We start from the raw sequence: 17,041 nt of genomic DNA on the forward strand, positions 1-17,041 counted from the left end.
CAAGGGAACCCCTCTTGACCCTGTGAATCCACAAAAACATTGGGGTTATGGAGTCAACGCAAATGAGCAAGGCAGGACGGTCGAGGTGTCCCGGGCCTGGGGCAGAGTAGAGACTTAAGGCAACATAAGCCTGTTGTGTCCCGTCTGGTACTTGGAAATGTTGAGACAATGGAGGAAGGATCATTTATGACAGAGCTGCCCGACTGCCCAGCGCATTCTGAGCAGGGGCCATGGCCGAGGGGCTGACTGGACATCCAGCTGTGAGAGGTGGCCTGAAGGCTGGCTCCCCTGTACCCATGGGCTCCCTCCCCCAACCCTCATCCTGCCTTGAATGACTCTTGAATGTCTGGTCCCTTCCCTCCATTCTTCCATTTTGGCGTAAGGAAAGTGTGATAGCCACTCTGTAAGTGGCCCAGCACAGAACCTGCCCTCAATTCATAGGGACTAAACTAGAACGCAGTTAGGCAGCCTTATTCAGGACCGAGGACTGGGGCCCCCAGACTCAGAGACTGTGAGTGAGGTCCCCACTGGCCTACTGACATGGTGGGTGGCCTTAGGCAAGTCATTTTCTCTTTGGGGAGTGTTTTTTAAAACTCACCTAGAAAAGAAGGTCAGGCTAGGTGATCTTGGAGGACCTGAGGACCTCCCAAGCTTGCGCCCTCTCAGCCTGGACATTACATCTCTAAGTCCCCATGTTTTGATCATTAGCAAGATGATAATCAGAGTGGACTCTCTCCTTGACCCTCCTTGGGGAGACTTCACAGGAAAAGAGCTTGCTTGTTCCCCACAGTGGATTGGGGCGAGGTAGGTAGGGGTCTGTTCGCAGGCAGGTGGCCCTGAACATGGCTGCTGGGACCTTGCTAAGTCAGAGGTACAGGTGTTTCCCTGAGGATCCCAGAGCCCGCTGTTGTGGGGAAGGCAGTGTTTGGTGTTGATGGGGCTCATCCTATACAACACCCTTTTTCTCCACAGCCTTGCCCCCTGGCAATAGCCTGGTGAGGCGGTGCTTTCCCAGCCGGGTGACACCGAAGTCCCGCACAGCCAGAGGCGCCGCAGGTCAAATTGGGAGAGTCGGGATTTGAACCCAGAGCAACCTGATTCCAAGGCCATTCATGCTGTCGCCCCACCCTGTCCCCATTCTGCACCCCCTTGGGGGGCCCCCTGGAGGGATGTGGGCCTCTCTGTGTCTGACTCTCCTCAACAGTAAACCGAGGAAGAGGAAATTGCCCAGTCTCAAAGATCTCTCCTTGCTCCCAAGTTCAGGGCTCTCTGCCTCCAGAAATTTTGGATGCAGGCTTCATGGAGTTCAAAATCCTCAAAAATGGCTATCAGTCAGGGGCCAGGATCAATCAGAATCAAAGTGGGTCCTAAGCCACATCTGGTCCTAGGTGGCCAGGTCCTAGAGAGTGGGGAGGCAGAGGGGCCCGGGAAGGCTGGGGGCAGTGACAAGTCACTAAGTGGTACGGAAATGTTCCAGCGGTTCACAGACCCCCTCGCTGCTCTGGAGCTCCATCTGAACGTCCGCCGTGGCTGCAGACCTCCTGGGCTGGACGGTATCTGAGGGCCTGTGGGTTAGGGCCCTGCTCTGGGGAGGCGTGAGGAGGAGGGTGGGGAGCAGGTGTAAAGGGCCCCGCGCCCACTTCTGAGCCACACCTCACGCTCTGCGCTTGCAGAGACGGTCACGTGGCGGTCAGGGCCACTGTGACCTCACTGATGGTGACAGGGCCTGTCGTAAAAGACCGAACTAAACCCCTGGGATGCCCACACCTGCATGTCCCTGGTGTGTCGAGGTGAGTGCCAACTTATTAACCATCCCTCCTGCTGCTGGCGCTGCTCGCTCCTGGGTGTCCGCGTGGAATCCTGTCATTGGTGGGGACTGAAGCTATCAGCCGCGTGAGCCCTCAGTCTGGGTGAGAGGCTGCGCTCGGGGCAGCGCCCAGCTCCAGGAATGAGTCGCAACCCCCAGCCCAAGAGGAACTCCAAGGGTGGGTGGGTGGGCAGGTCCGGTGGGGGCCGGATATCAGAGAGGAACCGGCCCGGGTCCGTGGCCTGGCTGAAACCACAAAAGAGAAACGGCTGTGTTGAGACTGACTTCTGACTTTTTCCAAACTGAATGTGACTCGGGAGTATCCAGTCCCTTTGTTCCGAGTTTCATCAGTAAAGGGCAAATGCTGCTTTTTGTTTTACCCTCACTTGGGGGTTCTCCACTGCCAGATGTCAAAGTGAACACCTGGCTTGGAGCTGCGTGGTATTAAAATGAAACAGAGTGCCAGTTAGCACCGCAGACTCTGATGCCAGACAGCCTGCGTTGGCTTCCCAGTTCTGAGTGGCCTGGGGCAGGAACCTCTATGCCTCAGTTTCCTCGTCTCTAAATGAGACTGATAGCAGAATCCACCTGAGGCTAAATGAATTCCTATATACAAAGTGCTTAGGACAGGGCTTGGACCCTAGCGAGTGTCACATGTGTTATAATTGCTTTTATTTCAAGAAAACAACACAGGCCTCATCATTTTTTAGCCCTACCCTGAGCCTCAAGACAAATAATAATCATTTCCATGATTGAGCATTTTTCTGTGTGCCAGCAGCCTCATAGACAGAGGCCAATTTAAATTTTCCCTTGACACAAGCTGGTGAGGTTGCTAGTATCCCAATTTACAGACAAAAGCAGCCCTCTTTGGCTCAGAGAAGTAACCTGTCCCCAAGGCTGCACAGACAGTATATGACAAGAGCCAGAATTCAGCACCACATCTGCCCACCTCCCAGCTGCATGAGCTTACATTTCACACTACCTCCTTGAGACCAAGTCCTGAGGCACCTTAACTCACCTCCAAGCCACCGCTTAGCATCAGGGTAAAGGTCGGGTAAGAAGGGCAAGGCCTGGACTAGAGAAGATCTAAGTACCCGCCCACCTACCTTGGGGTGAATTAGCATCTCAGAAAGTCCCATCCCAGGACATTATCGCAATTTGACCTGCCTTGCAGCTCCCTGAAAAAGTCCCATTTATAGAGCATTGTCATTATGTGACCTGACTCACTCTGTGGAAAAACCCTATCTGCAGGACATTGTCCAAAAAAAATCAGTGGTAATTCATTAACATTTCTGCTGCCTTAAACTGTGACACTAATTGGGCCAAATAAGCTCTGGCCAAAGGGAAGATCTGGGGATGGAGAAATCTTCTGGGGGGTCTGAAGAGCTGTGACATATTTCTGGAGATCTACAAGGCTGTGTACATCTGTAGAGCTGTGCCAGTGAACAGCAAAGACTGGAGAGGTCTCCAATCTCTCACTTCCGGCTGACTTTGAGTCCCTGTACAAGTAGGAAGTGAAGATTAAGTCACAGTCATGAATTACCTAAGCATTGAAGGTGTGTCCCAACACACACACACACACACACACACACACACACACACTCAGCAAAGGGTAGCAGACTTATTGGTTAAAGGCATTTAGTGATATCTCTGCAAAATCATTATCTGACCACTAAACTAATCAAGAAGAGACTTCAATGGCTGTGTACTACAGATTTTATAAATTTAGTCCAGGAAAGTCACTAAATAAACAGCTACACCAGTAATAACAATAAAAGCAGGGGAAGAAAGGGAATCTGATTTGCAGAGGTGCCACACTGTATTATGTACAATGTCCACCTTTCAATAAAAGACTACAAGATACACAAAGAAAGAAGAAAGTATGGCCCATACACAAGGGGGGAAAAAGCAGTCAGTAGAAACCATCCTTGGCCCAGATGTAAGACTTACGAGACAAAGATTTAAAATCAGTTATTATAAATATGTTCAAAGAAACCATGTCTAAAGAATTAAAGGCAGATATGACTGATATCTCACCAGGTAAAGAATATCAATGAAGGGATAGAAATTATAAAAAGAACCATATAGAAATTCTGGAGTTTAATAGTACAGTAACTACAATGAAAAATTCACTATAGCAAATTAATAGCAGATTTGAGCTGGCAGAAGAAAGAATCAGTAAACCTGAAGATAGGTCAACTGAGATTATCCAGTATGAGGAGAAAACAGAAAGAAAGAAAAAAAAAATAATGAAGAAAAATGAACAGAGTCTCAGAAACCAATGAGACATCATCAAGTGTACCAACACATGTATAATGGGAGTCCTAGAAGGAAAGGAAAAAAGCGGGTAGAAAGAGTATTTTAAGAAGTAATGGTTGAAAGCTTCCCAAATCTGTTGAAAACCATTATACATCCAAGAATCTCAATGAACTCCAAGTATGATAAACTAAAAGAGATTCATATCCAGACATATCATAGTCAAGCTGCTCAAAGACACAGAATCTTGAAAGAAGCAAAATGACTCATCACATACAAAGTGATGTATAACACTCATTATATAAAACAGTTAACTTCTCATAAAAAACCAAGGAAACCGGAAGGCAATGGGATGACATTGTCCAAATGCTGAAAGAAAAAAGACTGTCAACCAAGAATTCTATACCCAGAAATCCATCTTCAAAAACGAAGGAGAAATAAGACATTACCAGATAAAGAAAATCTGAGAAAATTCAGTCATCTGTCCTAGCAGATCAGTACTATAAGAAACTCTAAAGGGAGTCCTTCAGAAGAAATGAAAGAACATTAGATGATCACTTGGGTCGACACAAAGAAATAAAAGACACCAAAAAAGGTAACTATAGTTAAATATAAAAAACAGTATAAATATATTTTTTCTAGCTCTTTTCTTCTATCTGATTTAAGAGACAACAACATGGAGCAACAAAACTGTGTTAATGGACTTATAATGCATAAAGATGTAATTATTATGGCAAGAATGGCATAAAGTGGGGAGAGGGAACAGAGCTCTATTGGAGCAAAGTCTCTGAACACTATTGAAACTAAGGTAGTATTAATCTGCACTGCATTAAAAGACTAATTGTAATCCCCAGAACAAACACTAAGATAGTAACTTTAAAAATACTGTAAAGAAACAATAAGGAAATTAAAATGGCAAAGTAAAAAATCACACAAAAAGGTGGTGGCAGTGAAAGACTAGGACTAAAAAGACATGAGTCATACAGAAAGTAAGCAGCAAAATGGCTGGCATAAATCTACATTACCAGCAATTACACTAAATGTAAGTGTATTAAATATTCCAATAATAAAGGCAAAGGCTGACAGAACGGATTTAAAAAACAAACTATATGCCGTCCACAGGAAACACATTTAGATTTTAAAATACAAATGAATTGAAAGTGAAATCATGGAAAAAGACATACCATGTAAACAATACCCCAAAGAGAGCTAAAGTGGACCCAATATCGCACAAAATAGACCTTAAGATAAAAATGTTACTGGAGACAAACAAAAAGATTTTACAATGAAAAGAGGGTTGATCCAGCATGAATATCTAACAATTGTAAACTGCCCTCACATAGAGTTCCATAGCTCACGAAGTAAAATTAGAATTGAAGTGAGATTCAACAATTATAGTTGGAGATGTCAGTACTCTGCTTTCAATAATTGAACAGCTAGGCAGGAAATCAATGAGGAAACAGAACACTTGAATAACACAATGAACCAAGGAGGTCTAACTTACAGGACATCTCACCCAGCAAGAGTGGAATACACACTCTTCACAAGTGCACATGGAACGTTCTCCAGTATAGACCACAAGCTGGATCCTAAAGCAAATCTTGAACATTTAAAAGGATTGAATAAAACCAAATATGAAAGTGTATTCACTGACTATAGAGGAATGAAATCAGAAGTCAACAGGAAAAGGAAATTTGGAGAATTCATAAATATGTGGAAATTTAACAATCCACTCTTACATAAATGAAGAAGAGATCACCACAGTTTTAGGAACATTTTGAGATGAATGGAAATGAAAACACAACATATCAAAACTTATGGGATGCAGCGTGCTTAGAAGGAAATCTATAGCTGTAAATGTCCACATTATAAAAGAAGAAAGATGTCAAAGCAATAACCTAATCTTATACCTTAAGAAACTAGAAAAAGAACAAGCCAAGCCCAAATCAAACAGATGGAAGAAAATAATGAAGATTGGAGTGGAGAAAAGTAAAGCAAAGACTAGAAAAACAATAGAGAAAACCAATAAAAACAAAAGCTTTGGTTCTTTCCAAAGATTACCACATTTGACAAAATTTAGCTAGACTGACCAAGAAAAAAGAGAAGACTTAAATTACCAAAATCAGGAATGAAAGAGGGGACATCACTGCCAACCTTGCAAAGATCAAAAGGATTACAAGGGAATAATATGAACAACATTACGCCAAAATTAGATGACTTAGATGTGGAAGAAAAATTCCTAGGAAGGCATACAGTACCAAAACTGACTCAAGAAGAAACAGAAAACTCTAAATAAACCTTTAACAAGAGATCAAGTTAATAACTTAAGCATTTCTAACAATGTTTCACTAAGGAATTCTACCTATCATTTAAAGGAGAATTAATATCAGATAGGTGAATTCTACCAAACATTTAAAATATAACACCAATTATTCACAAATTCTTCCAAAAAGTAGAAGAGAAGGGAATGGTTCCCAGTGGTTCCCAGCCAGTATTCCTCTGCTAACAAAAACAAAGACATTGCAAAGAAACTACAGGCCAACATCCCTTATGAATACAGACAAAATACTAGTAAGTCCTCAACAAAAATACTAGTAAAATACAATCCAAATGCTTATCATTTGATGGATGGACAAACAAAATGTGGCATACTCATACCATGGTATACACAGCCATAAAAAGTAACGAAGTAGTGGTAACACACTACAACCTGGGTGAACCTTGAGAACATTATGCTAAGTTGCTAAAAAACCATATATTGTACAAAGCACGCAGTTTAGGGCTGCAGGGCAAGGCGGGTAGGGTTGTCTCAGGAATGGGAAGTGACTACTAAGGGCATCGAGTTTCTTTTGGGGGTAATAAACACGTCCTAAAATGAGATTATGGTGATGGTTGCGTAACTCTAAATGTATTAAAAACTACGGTGCTGCAAAATCTACATGGATGGATTCTATGATATGTGAACTACAACTCAAAAAAAAAAAAAAAAGCCGTTTAAAAGAGTCTGGTGATGGGTGTTTGGGGGCAGAGCCCAGCAGAAGGTGTAATTTTGGATGTGCATTAGCTATAAAGCTGTGGCAGGTAGGTTAATGGGAACTATTGGAATTCACTTCACTTGGATGCACCCCACTGGGGCCCAGGCTTCCCGAAGGAGCCTCCCATTATTGTGCAAGGACCTGCAGACTAAGAAGATGAGAAAACACACATCCGGCAATTTCCTTGCCCTCTCCCTCCAGGAGTTCAGGACTCCTGAGCTCTCTGGGAGGCTTGCTGTCCTAATGGCCAAGGTCAGGGACTTCAGGCTCCCCCAGGACTGGCTCCTCTTTGGTGCGGACCGTGGCTATGCGCTGGTTAAACAGACCTGCTCAGAAACTTGGTCCGCTGACCTCTCCTCACAGTCTCACACCCTTCCCCAGATGAGTGCTGGCTGAGCCCCTCTCTGAGCAGGTGGGAAAAGGCATTTGGCCTCCAGATGCCCCGTGGCTAGGGGCACAGAGCAGTTCTGAGTTTCCTCAAAAACCTGTCTAAGGTTCAAGCTGACAGGGATCTTGGAGACCATCCAGTCTTGCCTGCTTCCCTCTTCACAGATGAGGAAACTGAGGCTCTGAGTGGTAACCCAGCCAGAAAGGAGCAGTGTTAGGACAAACACCTGGCCTCCGCCAACCCTGGAGGTCGGCACGGCTGTCCCCATTTATAACTGGGGGTGCAGAGGCTCAGAGAGGGGTCCCCTGGCTAGCAAATGAAACCAAATCCTCTTCCTGAGGCTGGTTCCCATTTTTGCAAAACCCAGAGGACTTCTGCCCCAGAGCATGAGAATGGGGAAGAGGTAAACAAAAAGGGACACTTCCCAGAAACCAAGTGTGACCCCTGCAAACCCTGATCTACGGAGACCTCAGGGCTCGTGGCCCCAAACACAATCCTGGAGCAAAAGGCTCCAAGATTCTGACACATCCTTCCAGCCACATCACTGTCCTTGAGGTCGAGTCAGACCTATGTGCTCCCATGCCGCCTGGCTTCTGCCAGCCTTCCCAGTGGAGAGCAAGAGACAGAGCCTGCCCTGCCTTCAGGGAGCTTCTGGCTCAACGTGGCAAGGGGACAGATTTTATGAACTGACACTCTGTTATGATGGGTGTAAGGGAAAAGTACAGGACGGCAAGTGAGTAAGTAACCGGGATCAGGGAAGGCCCCTCAGGAAAGACAAACACTTAGGGCCAAACATTGGGGTCCGCAGGTCAAGAGCAGGGGCAAGGTGACTTCAGATAGACAGAAGAGCATGGGTGACACCAGAGTGGGGAGAGGACTTGGGACACTGAGGGAAGTGAAAGCAGGCCAGCTGTGAGCGGATGCTGGTGAGTGCAGGGGGGCTGGTGACCATACCAGCCCCCTGTGAACGGTGCTAAGAGTTCACTGCGGACGCCGCTGGAGGCCCTGAGCATTTCTGAGCAAGGAGCGATGGGACCTTGGAAGAGTCACTGGCTGCAGGTGGAAGATGCACTGGATCGGGGGAGGGTCTAAGAGGACAGAGCCATCGGGAGGCCACTGCAGCGGCAGGTGGGGGGCTGGGACCTGGGAGCTGGCATGGATGGAGGCAAGCAGAGGGATTCAGGTGCATTTTGGGAATGGAACTGGGGGGACCTGGCAACGGCAAATCACAGAAGGATGAAATTGAGAGTTCTGATTTAGCTTGATTAACTTTGGCTGCTCTAGTCCAATGGAGATGTCAAGCGGGTCTGGTGCTTAGAGCGAGGCCTGGCCTGGGGAAATCACTGCGACTAAAGGAGCTGCCAGCAAGAGGGCTGAGCAGGTGGGGGCTGAAGTGAGCCCAAGGAGCATGTGCTTGTGCAGGTCCCTGGGAGTAGAGGCAGAGAAGGAGCAGCTGGGGAGTCGAGGCCCTGGCCTCCCTCCGCAGGCCTGGAAAGCCCTGCCTTATTTTCTCTGTGGGTTGACTGCTCCTCCTATGAGACCCAGCTCGGGCACCCACCAGTCTGGGCATTCTCTGAGCCAAGCCCTTCTAGAGCCTCCAGGCTCATCACTCCCTGCCTGTCTTCTCAGCTTGCAGCTTCGCCGACTGTTTCCTGGGCCTCTACTTGGCCAGGCTGCGAGCAAACTGGGGGCAAACACTGCACCCTCCCTGACTCTTTATCCTCATGCCCAGCACGAGGCCTGGCATGGAGTGGCCAGCGAATGATTGTTAAATGGACAGCCCAAAGCCTGGATGGCGGCTGCCTATTAGCAATCTTGGAAGATTTTGTGAAAAATGGAATTTTCTCAAGAAAGTGAGCTCAGAGGCTGTATCAGCTGTTTACACAGGAGAACCAGACCTGTCACCCCCGACCCCGGGATGGCCAAGCGAGGGGCACCTCACTGCCCAGTAGCAGTGTTCCTGCCCGGCCCACTGGCCTCTGCACCCTGGCTACCAGGCACCCCGACCAGCCCTTCGCCCATCAGGAAAGGGACAAGGAGTCTGGGTCCAGTGCCTCACGCTATCACTCAGAGTGATACACCCAGTGGGGCTGGACTCTCCCAAGTGGGCTGCCCTGGGATTCCCCGGGTGCCAGGAGCCACGAGCAGGTGAAGGTGAGCGCAACTTTCCCCCAGCCTTCTTGCCAGATTCTCTTTGGAGTGTCACGCCAGACCACAGGGGTGACGAGATGACCGCCAGTTACAGGAGACAGACCCTCCCCAACCAGGCACCGGAGAGAATGAAATGAACCGGGGGCAGCAGGCCAGGGTCTCAGAGATGGCTCCAGGCGTGGGCCACCTTCCCGGGGCTTGGCCCCTCTCAGGCCTGACTGAAGGCACCGTGAGAGGGTGTGGTGTGTGCAGGGGCCAGAGAGGCCCAGGCGGGGTGGAGGGGGGAGGTCAGGAGGGGGTGCTGGAGAGGGAATCAGGTAACGCCGGCAAGGTTAAGAAGCTGGGCCTGTGGGGCCGAGATGGGGTTTGAGGAGGGATACAGGGTGACAGGAGCCGCGCATGGGATGCTGGCTTGGGCTGTGGGCTAGAAGCAGCAGGGATGAACTTGGGATGACTGGTCAGGAAAGCCAGCGCGGTCAAGAGGATGAGGGTCTCCACAGGGATTGCAGTGACCTTAGGGGCAGGGATGGGGACACTGCCCTGGGCAAGATCTCAGGAGCTGTCAGCCTTTGGTCACAGGGAATGAAGCACAGGGCAGAGCTGAGAGCCTGGAAGCTGGGAGAAGGGACGGGAGGGAGTGCTGGACTCTGGCTGGCATTCTGGATTTGCAGGCTGGAGGGGGGCACTGCAGAGGTGGGAGGCAGAGGATTTGGGGGCTGTTTCCTTACAGGTGATCACAATAATGCCCAGGGAGGCAGGAAGGGCTGGGCAGGGGCTGTCGCGGGGGAGGAAGGTGGGCAGCTCTCAGGTGCTCAGAGCACCAGGATGGTTCACCAGGTCCAGCACCGGCACGGCTGTCAGGGACAAGGGTAGGAGGAGCAGAAAGGGGATGCAGGGACCAGCAGACTGCTCCTGGGGGCTGATGATGGAGGGAAGGAGACGTGGGCTAGGCTGTGGCATGTACAAGGGTAAGAGATGGGTTTAAAAAAAAAATGTTCTGATGAATGACTGAGGCAAGTTTGTGGGCTGAGAGAAGGAGCCAGTGGAAGGGAGGGTGAGGGTGCTGGGGCCAGTCAGGACATGACAGGGTACAAGATCCCGGAAGACAGGAGGGCTCCCAGTGCTGAGACCAACCGGAAGTGTGAGGGGCAAAGAGTGGCAGCAGGGGGCCAGTGCACCTCAGAGGTCTCAGGGACCTGCAATCTGCCCTTGCCCCCTCCCTGGCCTAGAACAAAAGCTGCCTTGGTGCTGCCCTCCTGTACGACTTCTTCCTCCAAGTCTCGACCTTGGGCCGCGATGCAAAGTGGAAGCAAATGAAATCTGCCACTGAACAGACCCACCACAGAGCTCAACATAGCAGAAGCATCTGGAAACAACTCCCAGAAACAACGAAATCAGACAGTGTCCTCAGAGTTCAGAGCAAGTCCGCGAGGGTGTAATCCTTCTCTGCACATCAGAGCCCCCTCGCTGACCTTCTGACTTCTGCAGAAGCCCCTGGGACGCAGGATGGCTCCATTTGTAACAATCTGTCTTGCATATAACAGTAAATGTGATTAATATCACAGCATATCACGCCCCACAACGCACCTGGAGCAATCCCTCCCCAGGTCCAGGCTGCCCGCCTGCAGCTCCACCACTAGCAGGAGAGCAAGTGTCCCCTGGAGAGAGAGCCAGGCTTTGGATTTTAAAGACATGTTGATTAGATCCACTATGGTGACTCCAGCACGTGCTGTATTTTTGCTGCTTTCTTCATGGGGTTTATTGTTTGAGCCTGCCTGCTTTATCAAGTACACTTTTACCCAGGGATGACATGGTCAACTACTCTGTTGTAAAAATTTTGATTCAGAAATATCCAAGAATGAAGTCAAAAACAATAGCCGTTGCCTTGGGGAAAGTTACACCAATGACTAATGTACTCTCTTTTGATCTTAAATTTAAAAAACACATTTTTCTAAACTGGAAAGTCAGAAAGCTTCTTCACAGGTACCTTGTAATAGCTAAACACACACCACACACCACACACCCCAAACAGACGTGCTGCGTCACTGCTATGACAACTGGGTCACAGTCCAAAGCAGCATTTTTCAAAGTGTGTTCAAAGATGTGCTTGCTGGAAGATGCTCGATGAAAGGCGAGCTGCCAGGGACTGTATCTACCGTCCACCTGATTTGGAGTTGCACCGATGTGTTGGAAGCTCTGAGAAGTCTTGCAGTGAAAAACTTTCCAAACTTCGATAACTCATCATTTCTAAGTTTATGACCAAGGGAAATGTGCCCCCTGCTTGTAGCAGTACCAATTTGGAACAATGGTCCAAACTGTCTCCTGCCTAGCCAGACTGGCCACATGGCTTCAGATGTGTTAAATGAGGCGACGACATTTAAACATTTGAAGATTTTACATCAAAAACTAAATGTCTGCCTTCCTTGAACTGCAGACCATCCTTCCTGCCTGCCAGTGGCTGGCTGCCCGCTCTGGACAGAGCAGGCTCATTCTGACACCACAATGCTCCCCAGCCCCTCCTGCTCCAGGCTTGGCCAGCTCTGCTAATCTACATGGGCTTTGAGACTTTGTGGGCCCTTCAGACTGGGTCCCTGTTCACGGGCTGCTGTGGCCAGCTGTGCCTTAGGATGCGTGGCAGGATGGGGGCAAACTGGGAAACATTCCTACACCAGGCCTGGTCATTACCTGGATCGGTATAGCTTGGGGTCCCCAGCCCCAGAAGACAACCCTGGCAGGTGATGACCCCGCCTCCCTTCCGGGCCTGTCAATTGAGTCCTCCCTAATCAAGGCCTTGCAAATCCACCCTTACTTCTGGGACTCTGGCTCCAACTCCCTGCAGGGTTTACTGAGAAATTGTCAGGAAAGATGAAAGCTGCAGCCAGCCCCCAAGTGAAATCCTTCCTGCTCTGCTCTGGGCTCTGCGCTGCCCTCGGCCAGGATGCAGCTGGACCCTAACCTCTGAATCTTACTGTAGCCCTGGCCACTGTGACAGCCAAGACATGCTGGCCCTCGGTCTCCTCCCTCCAAACATGAAGCCCCATATGCAAAATTCTTTTTTAAATCCAAGCTAGGAAAACTGTTGCTCTGGAGTAATGAAAACCATGTAACTATTCATATTTGGTTTTAGCTACAAAAAGACTCAACCATAAACACTATCTTACAGTCAGACTAACTCGGTTCTCTTTGCTCTATACGACCTGTTTAAATGTAGGATCCAATTTAGTTGTGTTATATTTATTACACATGTTATAAGCTACCTCAAACCCGTTGCGAACCTAACCTGTGTATTTGTGCCATCCTTAACATCACCTGGACAAGAATCCTTCAAGCTGTTTGACACATTTACGCCTTTATCAGACCTTTCCAGAATATACTTTTCAAGGAACCAGGGTCCTGGTGCCCATCCTGGTAAAGCCTGGATGACTATTCGGTTTACAGGCAAGGCTTCCCAGACGCACGTTGTCATAACAGTCCCTTAGGGAAGTCCTTAAACACACAACCTCACAGGCTCTTCCCCAGAGCCTAGCCAGAAAGGTCAGGGTGGGGCCCGGGAATCTGCATGTTTAACAAGAAGTGGGTGCAGGGCACGTGGGTTTTAGGTTCCGGCGAGTTTAGGGAGCGCTGCAGTAAAGGGTTGTATCACTATGTTTCTGACAATCAACAGGGATCGTTTCAGGCAGTCAAGGGTTAAACTGGAAGGGCCACGGCCCAAAGGAGGCCGGACCTCAGGCTGCCGCCAACGGCTTCAGCGCGTTTGTCGGCTCAGAGCCCTCTCCAAGCCCGCCGCATTCCACAAGCAGCTCCCCTTGAGGTTCTGCCACGACTTTTGGAAAACTCTGAGTCGGGGCCCCTGGGTCCAAGTTAGTGACAGAGGCAGGCGAAGAGAATGAATGGCCCCGCTCCGAGGCGGTTAAGCCGCAGAGGCGGCGCCGGGCGCAGGCCAGGCTCCCTCTGCAGAGGACCTGCGGGCGGGGCCGGGCGCCGGGGTCTCCGCCGCCCCAGCCTTGGACTTGGCGGACCCGCGGCCAGCACTCACCATCCGCTCCGGGCCCCGGAGGGCGGGCGCTCCCCTCCGTTCGGCTCCCCTCCCACCCCGGAGCCGGACCCTAACCCCTATCCGGGCTCCGCGGAGCAAGAGGAGCCCCTGGACGCGCGCGCTGCAAAGTTCGGAGACTCTGGGGGAGTTGTAGCCACACCTGAGCCCTTTCCAAGGCGGGGGCAGATGTCGGGTGGCCCAGGGGAACCGGCGACCAGTCCCCGATGCGGGGCTGGCAGCCCCCAGTGGCGGCTGGAGGGAGCCGGCGGGACGCGCGCCGCGCGGGAGCGCAGAGGTCCCGAGCCTGCGGCGCACGTGCGCGCCCGAGAGTTACCTTTGGGCGCTCGCAGGTGTCCCCTCCAGTCTTTGCAGCAGCACAGCCCCATGGCAGCGGCCCGCGCCCGCCGCTCGCCTCCAATGCCTGACACACCGCCTGCTGCCCGTGCCCCCGGAGCGGCGCGGCCAAGGTCTGGCCTCCGGGCAGTGCCCAGCCTGGCGCGGGGCTGCGCGCGTGGCCACCGGCCTGGCCGGTCCCTTCCCCTCACTCTCCGTCCGAGTCCCGCGCCTCGGGCATCCCGGCCTCCGGGCAGACCCTGCTAATCAATAGGAGAACGCGCAGATCGCGCCGGCCGCGCCGCCAGCCCGCTTTTATCTCCGCGCGCCGGGGCGGCCCCGCGCCGGCTCCCTGCCCTCGCGGGCGCCCTCCCCGCGGCCCGTTACTCTCCCGGGGTGCCGAGCTGCGCGCTCGCGACAGGCCGCCAGGGGGCGCTGTGCGAGAGGGCGCGGTCTGCGGCTCCCTCCCCTGCCCGCAGGGAGCTGGCTAAGTATGCCGGGCGATGATACTAACCCACCGCAGACCGGAAGGAAAGGTCCCCTGTGGTGCAAGTGCGGCGGCGCCCCTCCCCCAGCATCCTCTAAGTAGTCACCTCTTGGGTGACTTGGGGAGCGTCTGCCAGCGCCACTCTGCTTTCAGTTTCCCAGCTCACCTGCACTCTACAACTGTGAGTTGCCCAGGCTACCCCCAAACCTGGCTGGGCTACCTATGGACTGTGTGACTTGGGGTAACCCTTCCTCCCTGAGACAGCTCTCCTGAAATGTGCGGGAAAGGCCGCTTCAGATGTCATTTAGCACAAATTAAAGGTTTGATGGTATCAAGTTATTCAAACACTTTGTGCTCAGTTTCCTCATCTATCAGATGGAAAGACTAATAGAACAGCTTCATTGGATCTTTGTGGGGATTAAATGAATACATATATATGATTTAGGACACAACTGGCATGTTGCTAAGTGCTTTGTAAGTGTGAACCATCATCATTATCAAGTGCTGGTGAGGATTTGGGCAAATGGACACTTTTGCCAGAAGAGTTTGTTTTGGTGCAATCACTTTGGAAGCTAATGTTCATTTGCTCTGCTCATTAAAACAAAAAAAAATGCTAATACCCTGGGACCAAGCAATTTCATTTCTCAGCATGCGCTCAGCCCCAACCCCCAGGAAAACCTCTACCAGGCTTTTCATTGCAGCCTTGTTTGTAACTGCAAAAATTGAAACCAAAAGGATGATCAGCAGTAAAGGGGTCATCAAATACACTGGCATTTTCATAAAATGAAATACTGCATCAAAGGAGGGAGATGCAGCTGAATGTTTAAGATCTGCGGATTCATAGCACTGATGTAAAGCACACACCCTAAGAATTATTACTATACTATATAATGCCCACTCTATGCTGGGTACTGCTCTAAGCACTGGGTCTAGAAAAACACTTGTGAAGAAAAAACAGCAAATCGAGAGTGATTCCCTCTAGGGAGACGGTGAGTGACAAGAGTGGATTGAAAGTGGGTGTCAAGGGAATTTAACGTTCTTATAGTGGTCTAATTTCTTTAAAGGAAGGTATATTTACATGTTATTGTGTAATTAATCTAATGAGAGAAATTATTTCAACTATCTGGCAGAGTAGGCTTCTTAATACTAGATTCTCTCTCACCCCTCCAGCTCCTAGGATCTGTTCCTTCCCCTGAAACGGGGCTGTGGTCACCCTCTGACAGCCTTGGCTGGACTGGCATTTTCTCCTTCCCTTCCAACCCCCATCCCATCTTGAGAACACAGAGGCAGTCGGGGAGAAGAGCAGTGGCGAGGCCAGGCCAGAGGCAGAGGCTGCCAGTGGCATGGAGGAGAAGAGTTAATGGTGGGGGTGCGGGAGGCAGGGAAAGAGAGGAAAGAATGACTTGGAACAGGGAAGAGGTTTTCCCAGGAGTTAAGTCTCATTCAAAGAGGAGATTAACACCAGTGGGACAGATTTCTGCCTCCCTCTAACTGTCCAGAAAGACCAGGATGAGGCTTCTTCAGGGAGAGAGGAGGCTTGTCCTGCACCCGATCCGGCAAGAAAGATGTTTTCATTTCATGACATGTAGGCGGGGGTTACAAAAAGGGAGGAACTGAGAAAAAACAGAGAAACCTGACTTCTGGTTGCTGCCAAGTCATTTTAAACAGTTTTAGCACCAGGCAAGATCACTTAGTCACAGCAGGCTTAATGAGGCCCCAGGAATTCCAAGCTGGAGCTCCCTGCATTCAGGGAGAGCATGTGCGGGGAGCGAGCCCCCGGGTGATTGTCCAACGGCCAAGTCCTACATTTGGAAAGCAAGATTTAAAAGAAAACATCACAGCGGCCATTGTGGGCTGCTTGTTTATCTTTCTTAGACGAAGTAGCAAAGCAGGATCATTTCAAACGAGCCTATTACAGAGGGTCAGTATCCCCACTGAACCATTCAAATACATTTTGGGATACTCAACTTTTCAAAGGAGCTTTAAATATCAACTCCCAGGGAAGTTTACGAGACAGAACACAAGGCAAGAGCTTACAGTATTACTGTCCTTGGTTTCACACACTTTAATTCCTGATTTTACATCGTTTTCTAGTTGTGTGTCTATTCCCTAATAGGGAAGGAAAATAACAGTCACTGTGTGTTTCCCATCATGTCCCAGGCAACTCACAAGTCCTATTATCTCAATTAACCACAGGACAACCCCATGAGGCAGATGTCGTTAAATTCAATTTACAGAGGAAGAAACTAAAGTTCAGAGAGGTGAAGAGACTTGCCCAAGACCAATGAAATGGTAAGTGTCAGAATCATGGATGGATGGATGGATGGATGGATGGATGGATGGATGGACAGAAAGATGGATGGGTGGGTGGATGGATGGATGGATGGATGGATGGATAGATGGATGGATGGACGGACAGACGGGTGGATGGGTGGATGGGTGGGCAGATGAACAGATGGATGGATAGATGGATGGATGGCATTTCTCCAGTTAGGTGTAGAGTCATGGGCTGCAACTGGAAAAGCACACACTGAGCATGGAATTTGCC

The 17,041-nt window shown here is 49.9% G+C and overlaps 1 protein-coding gene across 6 annotated transcripts in view; it reads right to left on the reverse strand.

Annotated features, from left to right (window-relative positions):
- Positions 1–17,041, reverse strand: part of ARHGAP22 (Rho GTPase activating protein 22) — a 179,599-nt gene that overhangs the window by 50,132 nt on the left and 112,426 nt on the right. Inside the window, exon 1 of one of the 6 annotated variants that reach the window (XM_074374363.1) lies at positions 14,008–14,356. The exons of the other annotated variants lie outside the window; for them this stretch is intronic. Coding sequence (XP_074230464.1) covers positions 14,008–14,059 — 52 coding nt within the window. The 5' untranslated portion in view covers positions 14,060–14,356. Of the gene's footprint in view, positions 1–14,007; positions 14,357–17,041 lie in introns of those variants that run through there. 6 annotated transcript variants of the gene reach the window in all.

This window comes from Camelus bactrianus, chromosome 11 (genome assembly GCF_048773025.1).
Source record: "Camelus bactrianus isolate YW-2024 breed Bactrian camel chromosome 11, ASM4877302v1, whole genome shotgun sequence".
Lineage (NCBI taxonomy): Eukaryota > Metazoa > Chordata > Mammalia > Artiodactyla > Camelidae > Camelus > Camelus bactrianus.